The sequence below is a fragment of the Purpureocillium lilacinum genome (genome assembly GCF_023168085.1).
Source record: "Purpureocillium lilacinum CBS 284.36 DNA, scaffold_6, whole genome shotgun sequence".
NCBI classification, from domain to species: Eukaryota; Fungi; Ascomycota; class Sordariomycetes; order Hypocreales; family Ophiocordycipitaceae; genus Purpureocillium; species Purpureocillium lilacinum.
The window spans coordinates 3,020,621-3,036,588 of record NW_027072116.1 but is presented as its reverse complement, the minus strand read 5'-3'; the positions used below and the strand labels follow the sequence as shown (position 1 = coordinate 3,036,588).

The 15,968-nt window shown below is 62.4% G+C and overlaps 5 protein-coding genes across 5 annotated transcripts; 1 reads left to right on the top strand and 4 right to left on the bottom strand.

Moving 5' to 3' along the window:
* Positions 1-47: 47 nt before the first annotated feature.
* Positions 48-1,462, bottom strand: PLICBS_008809 (uncharacterized protein; the record flags this gene model as incomplete). Its single annotated transcript, XM_065601462.1, has 6 exons — positions 48-465; positions 551-782; positions 850-970; positions 1,045-1,197; positions 1,278-1,321; positions 1,396-1,462. 6 exons carry the CDS (start codon positions 1,460-1,462, stop codon positions 48-50), a joined length of 1,035 nt encoding a protein of 344 aa, XP_065457534.1.
* A 453-nt stretch (positions 1,463-1,915) lies between these two features.
* PLICBS_008808 (uncharacterized protein) lies at positions 1,916-3,182 on the bottom strand (the record flags this gene model as incomplete). The annotated part of the gene is made up of 2 exons (XM_018324718.2): positions 1,916-2,887; positions 2,979-3,182. The coding sequence occupies 2 exons, from the start codon at positions 3,180-3,182 to the stop codon at positions 1,916-1,918; spliced, it is 1,176 nt and encodes a 391-aa protein (XP_018176112.2).
* Positions 3,183-5,455: 2,273 nt separating this feature from the next.
* Positions 5,456-6,676, top strand: PLICBS_008807 (protoheme IX farnesyltransferase, mitochondrial; the record flags this gene model as incomplete). Its single annotated transcript, XM_018324719.2, has 1 exon — positions 5,456-6,676. One exon carries the CDS (start codon positions 5,456-5,458, stop codon positions 6,674-6,676), a length of 1,221 nt encoding a protein of 406 aa, XP_018176113.2.
* A 652-nt stretch (positions 6,677-7,328) lies between these two features.
* Positions 7,329-8,714, bottom strand: PLICBS_008806 (uncharacterized protein; the record flags this gene model as incomplete). The annotated part of the gene is made up of 2 exons (XM_018324720.2): positions 7,329-7,913; positions 8,190-8,714. The coding sequence occupies 2 exons, from the start codon at positions 8,712-8,714 to the stop codon at positions 7,329-7,331; spliced, it is 1,110 nt and encodes a 369-aa protein (XP_018176114.2).
* Positions 8,715-11,863: 3,149 nt separating this feature from the next.
* PLICBS_008805 (uncharacterized protein) lies at positions 11,864-14,097 on the bottom strand (the record flags this gene model as incomplete). Its single annotated transcript, XM_018324722.2, has 2 exons — positions 11,864-13,875; positions 13,950-14,097. The coding sequence occupies 2 exons, from the start codon at positions 14,095-14,097 to the stop codon at positions 11,864-11,866; spliced, it is 2,160 nt and encodes a 719-aa protein (XP_018176116.2).
* Between the last annotated feature and the right edge of the window lie 1,871 nt (positions 14,098-15,968).

Below are 15,968 nucleotides of genomic sequence, written 5' to 3'. Positions count from 1 at the left end.
ATGGCTACCAGGCACAAGCGATTTCGAATTAAATCCACCGTTCACAACTACTGCTTACGGTGCTGCCTGACCAGCGCCTCCAGCTTCTCCTGAAAGTCGGCAAAGTAGTTGATGGCCTGCACAATCTTGCCATCGCTCGCGCCGAACCCGCTCCGCGCAAACGCCAGCCTCCACGCGCTCTCGTCCTTTACCAGCCGCTCATAATCCGCGCTCTCCCACGACCTTTTCGCCGGCCCTTCTGCAAAGTACGCCCCCAACTGCTCGCCGTCCTGGGACGACGCCTCCCTGGCCGCCAGCTCGTGCAGCAGCCCCGGCGCGACGGTGACGTGCTGCACGCCCGCGAGGCGCATCACCTCCTCCACGGAAGTCAGCGACGCGGCGAGCACGCGCGTGCGGTGCGTGCGCGCGACGTAGTAGGCCTGCGCCTCGCGGCAAAAGTCAAAGGCCTTGTTCTCGTCGACGTAGCTGCCAATTACCGTCAGAACGTGCATGAACATGTGGTGAGAGTGGCGTGGAGGCGCGGAGCAGCGTGGAGATGGTTCAAACATACCCCGTTTCGAAATGCACCTTGAGCTCGTTAATGTAGGGCGCTATGTACGTGCACCCCGCATCGGCGGCCAGGGCGGCCTGCTCCATGCAGAACATGGTCGTCGCGAGGGTGGCGATGCCTTCCGCCTCGAGGGCGCGGCACGCCTGGAGGCCCTCCCACGTGGCGGGGATCTTGATGCAGATGCGGCTGGAGCTGAAGTCTGGGTTCAGGGCCTTGAAGATGGCCACGATGCCTGCATGCATATCAGTCAGTAAGCCTCATAACAACATGCAGTAGCCGGCATCTACGGCGAGGGTGACAGGGAAACATGCGCTTTGCGTTGTTGATTGTGCCGGCGGTGGAAAACGACAGCTTTGGATTCGTCTGGACGTGGACGTAGCCCGTCACGTTGGGCGCGATGAGCAGCTGCAGCTTGACCATCTACATCGACGGCACGTCAGTTAGCTCTACCATGCATCATACGTCTCTTGTCAACGGCAAGACGGGCTGCTTACAAGCATTTCGACGGCAAACTCCTCCAGCGTGAGGCCGTCTTGCATGTGCCTCAACCTGCCCTCCGCATCTGCAACAGCCTCCTTGATCAGCGCCGCATGGTGAAGCAGCTCGCCGCCGGACACGGGCTGCGAGAGCTCAAAGTATGCGATTGCCTGAAATTCAAGTCAGCCTGGGTTTGAAGCCTCACGATGCACGACCAACGGTAATCACAGGGAGGATGATTGGTGTTTACCTGGTTGGAGGTGCAGTCGACAAACGGGCCCAGCTCTTTGGCGACTTGGCGTGCGCATCACGAGATGGTTAGCTACGGTGGGTGGTGCGTGGGCAAGGGGTCCTGGAAGGCGAGGCACCTTGACTGTCGAGTGTGTCGCAGTCGACCTGGCTGGCGCTCCGAAGAAGCTCAAGCAGAGACGGCATTGTGTGGTAGCCTTTTCCACTCTGTGCTATGTAGTGAGTTATTACTCGATGTCTGCTGGTAGGACGACGCCAGACTGGATCGTTGGTTGTGTTTTCCTGATTTCAGTACGGCAAGCGTCCAGTCTATAAGCGACCCAATGTCTGGTGACTTTGCTTTTGAACTGTTGATGCGGAGAGAGCACAGATGTACGAGGGTCACCGTCACCCCAACTCGGGCCACCAACGCCAAGAGCTGGCGCCACATGGATCGTGCCCCGTACATGTACACTACCGCGCGGGGGACGACGGCCCATCTCCAGCCGAGACCACCATTCGACTCTGAGGGTTGCTTTTTTGGCATGATCCGTTTGATCCATCCATTCGTCTGTCACGGCGTCACTGTCACCCGTCCGCCAAGTCCATTCCCCTCCGTCCGTCACAGCATTGAATGCTCCATGAGGCCATCACCAACAATCAGTCCCTCCACACCAGCAGCCCCTTGGCATACAGCCCGCCCACGATGCCCACCCCCCGCTTCACATCCCGCGCCGCCGTCGCGCTCGTCGGATACTCCACGCCCGCGTACAAGCTCCGCAGGCCCTCCTCGTCGCTCCACTCGGCGACCCACGACGGCGCCGTGCCCGTCTCGCAGTACCGCCTCGTCTCCTCGTCTGCGCGCTTCAGCTCCGTCGCGTCGCCGTTGCACACGTGCCGCGTCTGCGTGAAGCGCTGCAGGCTCGGCGGGTGTGGGTGTCCCGCGATGAGCAGCCGCCCGTCCGCCGCGCGCGACAGGTTGTCTGGCAGGAAGGGCGTGCGGATCTGCGTCCTGTACTTCATGCGCAGGCGCTGCTCGCCGTGCTTTTTCGTCTTCTTCTCGTCTTCGGCGAGGTCGAAGAGGTAAACCGCCCCGCGACTGGTGGATGCGACGGCGACGGTGCTGTGGTTGAGCAGCTCCACGCCGTTGGCGAAGGGTACGCGCGCGAGGACCCGCGCGTCGTGCACGGCGTGCTGGCCATTGGGCGTGAGCTTGAGGTGCACGACGGTGCCGGTGGGCGGGCCGAGGAACGTCTCCGCCTTGGAGAGGAGCTTGTAGTCGCGCGCGGGGAAGCGGTGGTCGTTGGTGACGAGCAGCTCGTCGGGGCCGAGCAGCGCGAGGGCGTTGGGCCCGTTGAGCAGCGGGTGCTGGACCGTCGCGCGGTGCGTCGCCGTGAGGGCGTCGATGTCGAGCGTGAATACCTCGATGCGCGGGCCCGCCTTGGCGTGGCTCGACATGTACAGCGTCGACGTCGCCTCGTCAAACGCGAAGCCCAGTGTGTGGAAGTCGTCCTTGCCGGGGAAGTCGACGAGCGAGACGCGCTTGAGCGCCGCGGCGTCGGGCAGCGAGGCGTCCTTGTAGTCGTAGATGTAGAGCTCGGCGCTGGACACGGGGCCCGGCACGTTGACGCCCTGCGTGATGTGTACGTGTATCAGCGTCGATGGACCAGACCCCAGGAACATTACCTCATGATATGCTATGCAATGACGGTTGGAAGCTTACCATGACCGTGTTCCACCGCTCCCGTCCGGGATCGCACGCCGCAATGGCCACGCCCCGGTCCTCGACCAGCAAAAAGTCCTCGCAGCTGCGGATCCGGTCCGCAAACTTGACGCTGTGGCTCCGGAACGTGTTGATGGTCGGCATCTTCTCCGGCGAGTTGTTCAAGAAGAAGGAGAAGATGCGGCTGCGGTCGTGGACAAACATGCCGAACGCGGCCAACGCGATGACGGGCTACCACCAGACATCAACACAGCTCTGGTCAGCGGCAGATCGATCACGGTCCAGTCCAGGCGGGCAGCGACATACCAAGGCTTTGATGCTCATCGTGCCGGTATAGTCTCTAGGGACCTTGTTGGTGTCTATCGGTCTGTACGTCTCTGATTCTCTGGGTCCGCCCTCCGCGCTGCAAAAAGAAGACGCGCTCGATGCTCGCAGGTTGGAGAGAGAGAAATTGTCTGGCCCGCGACGTCCGCAAGGTCCGTGAGTCGGCGGCACGGGTATCACCCGCGCCCGAAGGATGGATGGGGCAGCAGCCCAGGGCTTCGTGTGGAACGCCGTCCTATGTCTTACGGCGTCTGACAGCGGCCCTGACGCAGCGCGCGCGGGATCCGTTTGGAATCAGCCAGGGCAAGGGATAAAAGCCAAGGGTCCAGGGCGTGTGGCGGGGAGTCGCAGCCAGGCACATTGTCCCTCAATTGTTGGGCGCCGGGGGGGGCGCCACAGTTCCGTCCAACATGAACCACAACCCGCGGCGGCAGTTGCTGTAGGCTATTAGGGTGCCCGCGTTGGAGGTTGGAGGAGCGGCAGCGTTCCCTTCTGGAGCGCCATGGCTTGCATCCTGCTGGCGCGGAGAGGGCGTGCTAACCGGGCTTGGATCGATGGCTGTTAGTTGCCACAAAGTGCCGACGCCAGATGCGCGCGCCAGTCATGCAGGCGGGCCCTATGAAGTTGTGACTGTGAGTGCCACGGACGAAATGGCAGGACGTGAATCCGGATTGAACCAGGCGAGCCGGCTCGACCATGAGGCACTGCGTCGTCACTCACTCATGCATGCGCTTGCATTTCTCAACAAACGCCACTCGGGAAATCCTTACCTGCAGTGGCTACGTGGATAGTATTCTGCGACCAACAGCGCTGCCTGTGCGACTTCTTGAACGGCCGCGCCATGGACCTTTGCCTTCCATGACGCGCACCCGCCTGGCCGACTTACATGATGATGGCTGGCTGTGAGCCTCCCTACCGTCTGAAGCACGTTGTAAAATTAGAGGGCTTACGCATGGTAGGCATATTCCTCGTGACGAGTAAAACCCCCTCTTCCAGTTTCTTGTTCCCGTGCCACGGCCGTCATCTCACGTCCGGCTGTGGGTGTTTGAGACGATAAAATGTAAGCTTATGTGCAAGAACCCGACGCCCAATGACAAAATTGACGCTGTCCACCATATTCCGCGGCTGCCGTCAGATGTCGCTGCTTTAGCAGCGATTGGGCATTATTATAACAGGCCCGGCAGTGGTGGTCTCCTGGGGGGCTCACGTCCTTGATAGGCCCCGCAGCTCGGATCGGGCATTACTTGACGCTTCCACGACGGGCTATGCATGCTTATCTGCGGCCGTGGTGATTCGCTTCTTATGTGTACCACGCAGTTACATGTAATTGCCCATCACGACAGTCGCCTCCATGTCGATGACATGATTTTTCGACTTTATTTCAGGACGTAATTGCCGTTTATCCAAGTCAGTACGCCAAAGGTCGGAGTCTCCCAGCTGCGGCACGTACTGCTCACCGCCGGGTAACAAGCCTTCCTTAGGGGCAACAGCACCACGGTGTTGCGTCCACTATTTGCAAGCGAAACCGTCTCCGCTCGCAATGCGCACATAAGCATAGTTCAAGATCGGCAGATACCCTCTCAACTCATTTTTTTTTTCGTTCCACCCAGAACAGCACATGGTCATGGAACAAAAGCCTAGAATGACCTTTTCTTGTTGGCCACGACGAGTGGAAGACTGCTCCAGGGTAGCCAGCTGTCACATGACGCCCCACGTGCAAGCCCGACTTCCCGACGCAACCAAAACTTCCGTGTGTAACAACACGCGATAACCAACACCCGTCATCGCCGCGGAGCCGCACCCGCACGCGCCCTTTGCTAATCACACCGGACGCAGCGTGTGCACGAGTGCCGCGACGCCATGCTTGAGCCCAGCCGGCGATGATGCGGCCATCACCACCACTGCGAGTCGTAGCCCGCGCCGAGTTTCGCTCCTTCTGCTGCTCCTCCACTCTCGCTCCGCCGAGACTTTCCTCGCCGCGATGGCTCTCCTCGACTGCCGCCCGGAAGGCGCCTCGGGGCGCTGCGTTGGCGCCGTCAGCCAACGCCGGCTTCTTCCTGTCGAACCGCGTCTTTGAGCGCTCCACCTGCCTCGACTCCCTCGTCGCGAACCACCGCCCGCGAACGACCTCGACGGCCCCGTCCTCCGCGTCCATGTCACAAACACCCCAATCGCTCGCCGAACTCCCTCCCCATCGTCGCCGACAGGCGCGGAAGCAGGCGCTTGCCAACGGGGACTCCCCGGACGGCACCCTGCCCGCCAATGCCTCGTCAACCCTCACCAACGTCGCCGCGGCGCAGCCCGCCCGCTCGGCCCGCCGCATCTTCTCGACGCTGCTCTCCCTCTCGAAACCCCGCCTGACGGTCCTGGTCGTCCTCACGGCCATGGCCCCGTACGCGCTGTACCCCGTGCCCGAGATGCTCACGCCGACCATGACCGAGACGCCGAGCCTGAGCCCGCTGACGCTGCTCTTCCTCACCACCGGCACCGCGCTGTGCTCCGCGAGCGCCAACACCCTCAACATGCTCTATGAACCGTCGACCGACGCCAAGATGTCGCGGACAAGGAACCGGCCGCTCGTCAGGAGGCTCATCTCGACCCGCGCCGCCGCCCTCTTTGCCATCCTCGCCGGCGCGACCGGCGTCGGCGCGCTGTACTTTGGCGTCAACCCCACGGTTTCGTTCCTGGGCTTCTCCAACATTGTCCTGTACGCAGGCATATACACGCCGCTCAAGGCCGTGACCGCCTTCAACACCTGGGTCGGTGCCGTCGTGGGCGGCATTCCGCCGCTCATGGGCTGGGCCGCGGCGGCGGGCGAGGCGGCGACCAACGACGGCTCGTGGCGCGAGCTGCTCTTTGCCAGCGACGGCTCGTCGATTGGCGGCTGGCTCCTGGCCAGCTTGCTCTTCGCCTGGCAGTTTCCGCACTTTATGGCGTTGAGCTGGGGCATCCGCGAAGAGTACAAGGCGGCGGGGCTGCGCATGCTGGCGTGGACGAATCCGGCGCGCAACGCCCGCGTCGCGCTGCGATACAGCATCGCCTTTATTCCCATCTGCCTCGGCCTGTGCGCCGCGGGCGTCACCGAGTGGTCCTTTGCCGCGACGAGCATGCCCGTCAACCTCTGGCTGGTGCGCGAGGCCGTGCGCTTCTGGCGGTTCGAGGGGCACAACGGCAGCGCGCGGGGCCTGTTCTGGGCGAGCGTGTGGCATCTTCCGGCCGTCATGATTCTCGCGCTGCTGCACAAGAAGGGCATGTGGAGCAGGGCGTGGAGGGGCGCCTTTGGTGGCGACGAGGAGGAGGGCGGCGTGTGGGAGGACGAGGAGCTCGAGGAGATGGCGAGCATGACGGCGGCCAAGGTGGCTGCGAAGCGGTAGCCTGCCGTCAGACGATACAGAGGTCTACCGTCGGGTGGGATGGAGGTTGGCCAGTCCGCTCATCTCGTAGCGACACACCGTCGCATGTACTTTTAATGCTGCATGAAGCATGTACGATGTAGAACATGGATCTAGAGCACGCAACGCCTGCGGTCAGTAATGTCTCGTCTCGTGCCTGCTCTCGATTCTCTCGCTATGCTGTCTCGTCTATCCTGTATCATACAAACAAACATGAACACAACCGGCGCTGGACTCCTGGCATCAATTCCCCACGAACCATTACCCATGCGGCCATTTCTTTCCATAAACTCGACATTCGATGGTAAAGACAAGAACAAAAGAACTAGAGACATCAGGTCATCCATCGCTACCGGCCTCAAATTCCATAGCGAGTCCGCATTCACGGCACGGATCGGGAAAACAAAAACATTGAACACTCTGAAACTCCTGCCAACGCCGGGGACTCTCCCCTGTGTGGTCCCATGCCCCGCTACGACAACAAAGGAATGATGGCCCGTCGTGAAACTGACGAGGATAGATCGCCCATGATAGATCTGATGACGAAAAGGAACGTAAAGGGTACTCGGGTAGATAGTGTTTGGCTGGAGACGATGAAGAGAAGGTTGGAGAAGAAGAAGAAGGAGACGCAACGCTACCCCCGGCCGGCCGACCGGTTCATGACCGCCCCGATTCCCATGTCGCCTGCGCCGGAGAGCCGCTCCGCGTCCATATACGGGCTGCTGCCCTCGCTGGTGCCGTACCGCGTGCGGCTCGCCGTCGAGGACACGCTCGAGGAGTACCCATGCCCGTAGCTGACGGCCGCAGGACCGTACGTCGAGACCGCCACGTTGGCGTAGGACGCAGCGGCCGCGCCGTGCGGTTGAAGGTGCTGCTGGTACTGCTGGTGCGCGTGCTGCGCCTGCCTGTGCTGGTGCTGGCTCGGGTGCTGACTATGGTGATGGTGTTGTTGCTGCTGCTGCTGCTGCTGGGCGTGGTGGTGGAGGTAGTGCGAGGGGGTGAGGCCGCCGTACGACGAGGCCGAGGAGCTGCCCGTCGTCGCGTCAGGGCTGCCGTAGGGGGCGTCTAGTTCATCAACAGGGGTCAGGCCGATGCCGGAAATGCCGCTGTCGTCGTCATACCCTGTGACTGAGTGCGCGGAGCCGCTCGTCTCGAGGCGGTCGCGGCGCGAGGCGGCGCGGGCGGCGCTCTGGAGGTTCTTGAGGCCGTTGGACATGCACTGATGCGGTTAGCTGGATGTGCAGACACGTTGCGCATAGACGTTGGTGTATGGTGGTGGTATGAGTATACCGAAAGAGAAAGGGGGTGAAGAAGGGCATGGAAATGGAAGGGGGAGTGGCAGGCAACATGCGCCGGATGGGTGTGGCGCGCTCCGTGTAAGTGAGAGGCACCGCAAAACGCCCTGTGGGAAGCCGGACGCAGCCATCAAGCCGACGGATGATGGGCAACAACGTGAACCCCGGAAGGAAACGATCAAGAGACAATGAAAACGCACCTTTTGCTCAACGACGCTCCACTTCTCGCCGGTGCGCGCCGCCAGCCCGCTCCAGATCTCGCGGCGCATGCCCATGTACTCCTTGGCCAGGCGCTGGAGCTTGCGGCCGTCCCAGTCGTCGGAGCCCTTGCGCTCCATGAGGCGCTCGTGGCGCTTGCGGCACGCGTTGGCCGTCTTGGCCGGAAAGTACGTGTCCTTGATCTGGCCCCAGTTGAGGCCCTGCATGCGCGCGTTCACGAGCTGGTGGTCGTCTTGCGGGGACCAGGCGCCGGAGCTGGGGCGGTGCTGGCCCGGCGGGATGGCCGTGATGGTGGCGGCCGCGGCGGCGGAGGGATCGGTCGTGGTGGTGTAGGAGGATGCCGCGGCGACGGCGGCTGGGTCGAAGGAGGCTTGCGCTTGCGACTGCTGCTGGGAGGCGAGCTGTTGCGACATGGACGAGGAGGGTGCCCCCGGGATGGTGTAGTAGCTCGCCGGGATGGCGACACGCTGCTGGCTGTAGAGAGGCGAGGGGAGGCCAGAAGCCATCTGAGCGTAGTGAGAGGGATGCCCGCTTGCACTGCGATTGTGTTTGGGCATTTTGATGACGAAATGGGGAGAAGAAGGAGGAGCAGACGGAGGGTATTGGACAGTCGGTATCGTGCTTGACCGAAGGCCGGCTCGCGGTCGACCAACGGTTGTCGACTGGACGCTAGGGATTATCGATTAAGAGAGCTCTTCGATGTGACTCTAGGCCGGATCGAGTGCTGCCTCCAAAGACCAGACACAAACACAGCAGAGCGGGAGCGAGAGTGGAAGGGGTGTCGGATTAGGCGGGCTGTGTATGTGGTCGAGGCCCGGCGTGTATGTGCCCAGAGGCGACCAAAGGAAACGACCTTGACGAGAAAGGAAAAAAGAGAACAAGAGTGGAGTTGGAGAGACGGAAGAATGAAACGACTGGAGCTGGATGAGAGACGGGCCTCGGGAAGGAGAAGGGACCTGACCAGATGGACATGGACCGTGTTTTAAGTTGGCAGATGTTCCTGTTGCGAAGTGCCACCCGAGCCAAACGATCGATGCTCTCCAGTGTCGCAGACGGCGTCGAATGGCGTCCGTGGCGCTTGCGGCTCTTTGCAAACCTCGCGTGTATACGTTTGTGGAAACAAAGTAGTTGCAAATATGGAGTACGTGCTAGGATGCTTCTGACGGCCCGACGGTGTACCTGCTGTGTGTTGTCGATGGAACAACGGGCTGGAGGAAGCTAGCCCTCCCCCGGCGGCTGTTGCGGACGACGATGAAACAGACGCCCCCAGGACAAAAGGGGAAGTGAAACGGGCAGCCGTGTCCGGAGAGGCGAGTCTGCGCGCAACGGGTCGCTGATATTGGCGCAGAGGGACGACGGGCGGCTACGCGGTGGAGGACTGGATCGATGCGCGGCGGTTATACAAGAGGGGGGGACCGTAGTCTCAAAAGCTGGGGTGGAACACACACAGCTTGGGCGCATGTACATGTAGGAAGGGAGGAAGGGGAGCGAGATGGAGGCTAGTTGGCTCCTGCCGCGGATGGAGGATCTAGATAAGGCTACATGGGACGTGGACATGGACGCCAGCGCACCAGACACGCAGCGGCGCAGAGCCCGTATGGCGAAGCGCCCTTGATGCTGGTGGGCGGATCGGACAGCGGGCGAGTGGTGTTTGCCGCGTTTGGTCTGGTGTGGTCTGGTCTGGCTTGGTGTTGGGGGTGGCGGCAGCGGTTAGACGTCGTTGGGGCATGCTCCATGTCGAGATTGCATCGCCGCGGGGGATCAACAACTGGGGGACAACCATGTGCAGGCTCCAGAGGAAATCCCGATCCACTGACTTGGCGAACCTTGCCGCCAGCAGGCTGGGGCAGCAAGGCAACCTCCCGCACGGGCACTACTCGCCATGCCCCCGAGACATGGACATGAGCACTGACCAGAATACTCCAGACGGCAGCACAGGCAGGAAGCAGACAAGGCTACCGGGCACTGAGACGGACGCTGATCCCCTCAGGCTGAGGTCAACTCGGGGCATCTGATCGATCGCTGAAGGGCATATTGATCCACGGCGGCGGCAAGTAGCGCGTCGTAAGAGAAATGAAGGGGGTACCTCGTGCATTGCATTCGCCTAGGTACGCCTCGCGATGGGTCCTCCCGCGGACGGGGCTTGCATGGCGGGCGGCAAGCAAGCAAGCAGGCAAGCAAGCAGCACTTGCAGGTCGTCGGCAGCGGCACAGGCACAGGCACAGACCCCAGGTACCAACAGCCGGGGGGAGCAGGAAGCGGCGGCGGGCCGGCTGGAGACTGGAGGGACTGGAGTCGCCGGGAGAGAGTCAGAGTGTCAGAGAGGGCAGCTCCCACGTCCAGAGCTTACACCGAGAACGGCCCCTCCACGACATCATCGTGCCGTTGTGGCTGGCGCGCCCTGCTTGCCCACTGCCCAGCCCAGCCCAGCGCAGACGGGTGCCGCTGCGTGTAAGTGTAGTGGTGGGGGGGGGGGGGGGGTGTTGGGCGCCTCATCAGCCGGAGAGTCGTCGAGTGTTGGTCCGGGCGCGTCGCGGGATTGGCCCGTCCGTCCGTCCGTCGCCCGCCCGCCCGCACCTCAAGGCTCCCAGGCACCGACGCCCGTGTGAGTTTTTCCTGTCGTTCGCGCCTTGACGCTGAAGAAAGAAAATTGGGCATGTTGTGCGCAAGCGCGCGTCTACACGGATCTGTGTGTGTGGGAGCGAAGTGGAAGTGGAAGTGTGAGCCCCGATTTAGACTCATGGTTCGGTACGTACCCCTGCCGCCCGGGGCGCCCCCAACGTCCCAGGGGGCAGGGCGGCTCCGGATTGGCCGGAGGGCTCCACTTTAACCGCCGGCCGTGTGCTCCGTGGCTATTTTTGGGCGGGAAGGCGGAGGATGGATTCGATGGAAGGGCGGCTGGAAGGGGAAGGCGCGCACGGGCAGCCACTTTCTGTGTGTGGACGACTGAGAATTGGATTAAACGGATGTGAAAATAGGAAGCACCATCTGGGAGTGGCTGGGGCGGGTCTGGTGTTGGAAGTACAGCCGCTGCGAGGTTGGGTGGCGGAGTACTTCGTGTGCCCTGCCATCGCCAGTCTCATTCTGCCTGCAAGGCATTGTCGTTGTCTGCGGCTTGTCGTCTGGAATTCGGTGTTTGGTGTTGGGTTCGATGGTTGTTGTCGTAAGACTTGCGCTTCGTGAGGGCCGACGGGTGTAGCTAGACTGGACGCAGCGCTGGTTTCACGCGTTGGGCTTTCACCAAGCATGTTGCTACCTCGCACGGAAACAGCTATTGCCAGGTGTTGAACCTGCTTCGCCAGAAACCTACCTCGTCCGGTTCGCCGCCAGGCAACGTCAGTGTAGGTGCTGTTCATCCATTGATCCGCAGAAGAACTGCAGGTGAGGAGCAAGTCACCGTAGTACGTGCTGGTTTTCACCTCATTCTGCGACAGTACACATCACGGCGAGGCCAACATCGCAGGACCGCATAAAATATGAGTAATTGCTTGTCATTCATTCTAGTTATCCTTCCTGTTGGTCATCTGTGGACCATCAATCCATGGGTGCCATCCAAGGCATGCATCCGTCCAGCCATGTAACCACGACAAAATCACATTATAAGAAAACACTCGCTCGCTCATATGCCCGGCGTCGACGCCCGTCCATCATCATCCTACAGGTGAGACGGCAGCTTCTTGCCGCTACAGCACGATCCACCCGCAGCGGCGGCGGCGCTCTCGGAAAACGCATTCCGCGAGGAGCTGTCGCACTTGATCTGCGACGGTGGCACCCACAGCGCGGGGTTCTTCTCGAAAAAGTTGCTCGCGCGCAGCATGATGCTGACGGGCTCGGCGGGCATGACGGGAAAGTCCTCGGTGCGGGGGAAGTGCGTGAGGCCAAACTGCAGGTAGCAGACAATGTCTGTGTTTTCGATGCTCTCGTCGCGGTTGGCCCAGTCGAGGACCGTCAGGTTGTTCTCCCAGCCCTCGTCGCCCGTCGACTGGCACACGTAGTCGCCGGCCGGGAACAGCTCGTAGTCGCGGTAGGGCACGACCCAGAGGGCTTTCCGCGCGAAGGCGGCGCGCTTCCACACGGTGCTGCCGGGCTTGGCCAGCACGGCGGGGCAGTTGTTGTTGATGATCTTGTAGGCGACGGGCTTCTTGGCCGAGGGGTTGAGGCGCGACGGGTTGACAATGTCCCACGCGCGGCTCGTCTCGTGGCAGTAGACGGCGGCGCCCTCCTTGGCGGTCCGCAACGGCGTCTTCTTGCAGTAGAAGCCGTTGCCGAACGGGTTCTCGGCCGAGCCCACCTCGGCCTCGTAGGGCACCGCGTCGCTCTGGATGACCGAGTTGTTGGGCCCGTCCACCTCCGGGTCGACGCGCAGCGAGAAGATGTGCTGGTGGTTGTGGGCGTTGATGCCGGGGGCCACCTCGGTGCCAAACGGCGCGGCCGTCTCGGACGGGTGCATGCAGTACGTGTTGAGCATGCCCGTGAGCTTCATCTCGAGCTTGTAGGTGCCGTCGAGCGTAAAGGTGTGGTAGAAGCCGTACTCGTAGTTGGCGGCGGTGATGATTTGCGAGATGATGAGCTTGCGGTCGCGCGCGGACACGACGCTCGCGTCGCGGAAATCCGTGTGCTTGTACAGCAGGCCGTTGTCCTCCTCGTGGATGCAGATGGCGTTCTTGATGATGGCGGCCTGGCCCTTGTTGGTGGACAGCACGGCGTCGAGGTAGTGGATGGCGCCCTTGCAGTCGCACCCGAGCTTGAGCGAGTTGGTCATGAAGCCGCTGCCGTACTCGCCCACGTCGAAGGCGTGCTTGCGGTGGTGCGGCGGCTCCGGGTTGCCGTAGGGCACCACCATCTCGACGACGCTGATGCGGTTGAAGAGGGTGCGCTCGCGCTGCTGCCAGGGGTCGTCGAAGCGCACGTCGGACAGCACGATGCCCTCGCGGTAGTTGAAGCCGATGTGCATCTTGTAGCCCGCCCAGTGGATCTCGCTGCCCTTCATCTCAAACGACACGCCCTCGGGCTGCGTGATGTCGATGGGCTTGAGCCGCTGCGGCCGGTACATGTCGCCGATGAACTCGGGCAGGTAGTTGTGCTGCGTCTGCGGCACGGCCGTGCGCTCGCCATTGACGCGGCGGATGTCGACGGCCAGCACCTCCTCCGTCTCCGTGTCGGCCACGACGGTGAAGTCGAGCGGGTGCGCGTACTGGTTGTCGCTGGGCGACGCGCGCCAGTAGGGGAGGCCCTGCTGCAGGCGGCGCTCGAACCCCCAGCGGCGGTCGATGCCGATGGCCCACGCGTCGAAGTAGACGGTGCTCATGTCGGTGATGCCGATCTCGGCGCACGCCTCGATGACCTTGAGGTCCTTGCGCGCGATGCGCTCCATGACGTCGAGGTCCTCGAGCGTCAGCGTCGGCGCCACGTTGCTGACGGCGCGCCAGTCCTCGACGCGGCCCTGCGTCAGGTTGACAATCACCTCGGCCACGTTGGCCGTGCCCTGCTCGAGCACGATGGCGAAGGCGCGCCGCTCCGGGCGCGGGCCCACGCGTGAACGAAACGCGGCATACTCGTTCTTCTTGGGCTCGCGCAGCGTGATGCAGTTGAACTTGACCTGCTTGGGGCTGGCGTGCTCGCGGATGAGGCGCGCCGTGGTGGTGATTTCCACGGCCGAGAGCTGGTCTGTGGTTTGTTGTCAATAAAATACCCCTGAGAGTCTAGCACGTCGAGGCGTTGCGCGCGCAAGTCAAACTCACCAAGCGGGTGGACGGCCGTCCGCGGCGGCGCGGCGGCCTGGGGCGCATTCTCGTCCGGGTCCGGCAGGATGATGTAGCCGGGGATGGACGTCGTGTCCGGCAGCTGCTGCTGCTGCTGCTGCTGCTGATGTATCGCAGGGGCCGCCATGATGTGTGTTGGCTCCGTGGTAAGGGGGTAGAGATGGGGGTGTTGGTGATGGCTTCATCCAGACATTTCGAGTACAGCACACACCAAGACACTTATAGCCCAGTCTTCCAAAAGGGTTCGCCGGCAGCTTCTCCGGCCGGGCACCGAGCCCGTCGCCGCGGGGGCCGAGTGTTCCCACAATGCCACATACTCGCAGCTGCGTGCGTGCTCGCTCCCCCTAGCTCGCCCCCGGGTCGGGGTCGGTCGGTGGCGAGCGCGGGTGGACGGGCGTGCCAGCTTCGCATCAGCCGGAGCCGCGCTGGTGCGGTCTGGTCTGGCCTGGCGTGATCTGGCCGGGTGTAAGCGTGTGCTCGCAGACTAATCCATGTTCTTAGTGCTGCAGTGCCATACTCGTTACTCTGTGCCATACGCATGATCCCGTGGGCACTACGTACGTAGGCAAGCCGCAAGACCGGCACCGGCTCGTGGCAAGCGTTCCCCAGATCTCCACATCTCGCATCAACGAGATTCGAGATTTGCGCCCGGTCTCGACCGCCATTGTGTACTGTACGTATCGAGCCCACGCACCAGAGTGACCAGACGTAACGACAAAGGGGGCTCGTACCCGCCGTTGCGGAGACAGACGACGCTTCGGCGATGCCTGACTCGGGGCTCCCGCTGGACGGACGCCAGGAGGCAAGCAAGGCCAGGCAAGCATGCAAGCCACCCGCTGGCAGCCACGTTATCAGCCCTCCCTGTCGCCGACGACCGGCAGGCATTCTCCAACGGCGCGCCACGCCGCGACCCACCGCCCGCCCACACGGAGCCCGAAGCCCCCAGATCCGGGCCTCGCTCGGGCGCCCGCGGCCTCCATTGATGCTGCGAAGGATCTCACCAAGCGTACTGGTCCATGTCCCGGCGCATCATCGCGGCGCACGCGAGGCGCCGTGGGGGGGCAAGGGGCTTTACCCCAAATCTGTTTCGTAATGCGCAATCTTTCCGACGGATCTGAGCAACAGATAATCTGGGGAATAATCTGGGGAATCGGGGGCAAGGGGAGGGAGGGCGCGCGCTGCTGTCCGTGCATCCCGGCGCCGCCGCCGGCGCCGCCGCCGACCGGTGACGAATGTTCTGCAACAAGACGCTGCAGAAACCCCAACCCACATAATCTTACAGCCAAGATACGGGCGACGGAGGCGGCGCAGCAACAGCGGAAGAAGCAGCAGCAGCACGGACGTGTGGGCGGGCGGTCGGTCGGTCGGCACAGACGGACGAGCCCGGAGCAGCGGGAGTCGCCTAACTACCAACGTCGCATCGCTCAACTCAACTCGCTGTAAACTATCGCTGCTGCGACGGCGACGGCCCGCGCTGCCATGTTCCTGACGTAAAACGTTGTTCCTGCTAGCTCTGCGACGCTGTCAGTGCGCAGCACGCGCGGGTTGCGACTCTACCACCCGCTTAAGCTCAACCTTATGTTTCCGCGTGGCAACACACTGAGTGCCTAGCTAGAGTTACAGTTCCCCGGTGGCAGCAGCAGCGTCCGCAGACGCCATGCCGCTCGCGCCGTTATCGCCGCCGCCCGCGTGGCGGCCCTGACACGTATCGTAGTGTTCAAGTATGGGGAAAATTGGGGGGGCAAAAAAAAAACAGCCATGTCGAGTTCAGTCAACTAGCCCCGGTTATTGTTCCGCTTTGGAACTCTGCCTAGGGCCCAGAAGGCGACAATCTCTTTTCGTTTCGCGCCGCTTGTCAGCCATCTGGGCTAGGCTAGTTAAGCCTGATATGGCTATCTGGCTGTGGCACACGCACACACGCACACACACACACACACCAAGCACCACGCACGGCAGAAACCTGTGATACGCTACGCTACTTTTTGCGCGGGACGGCCG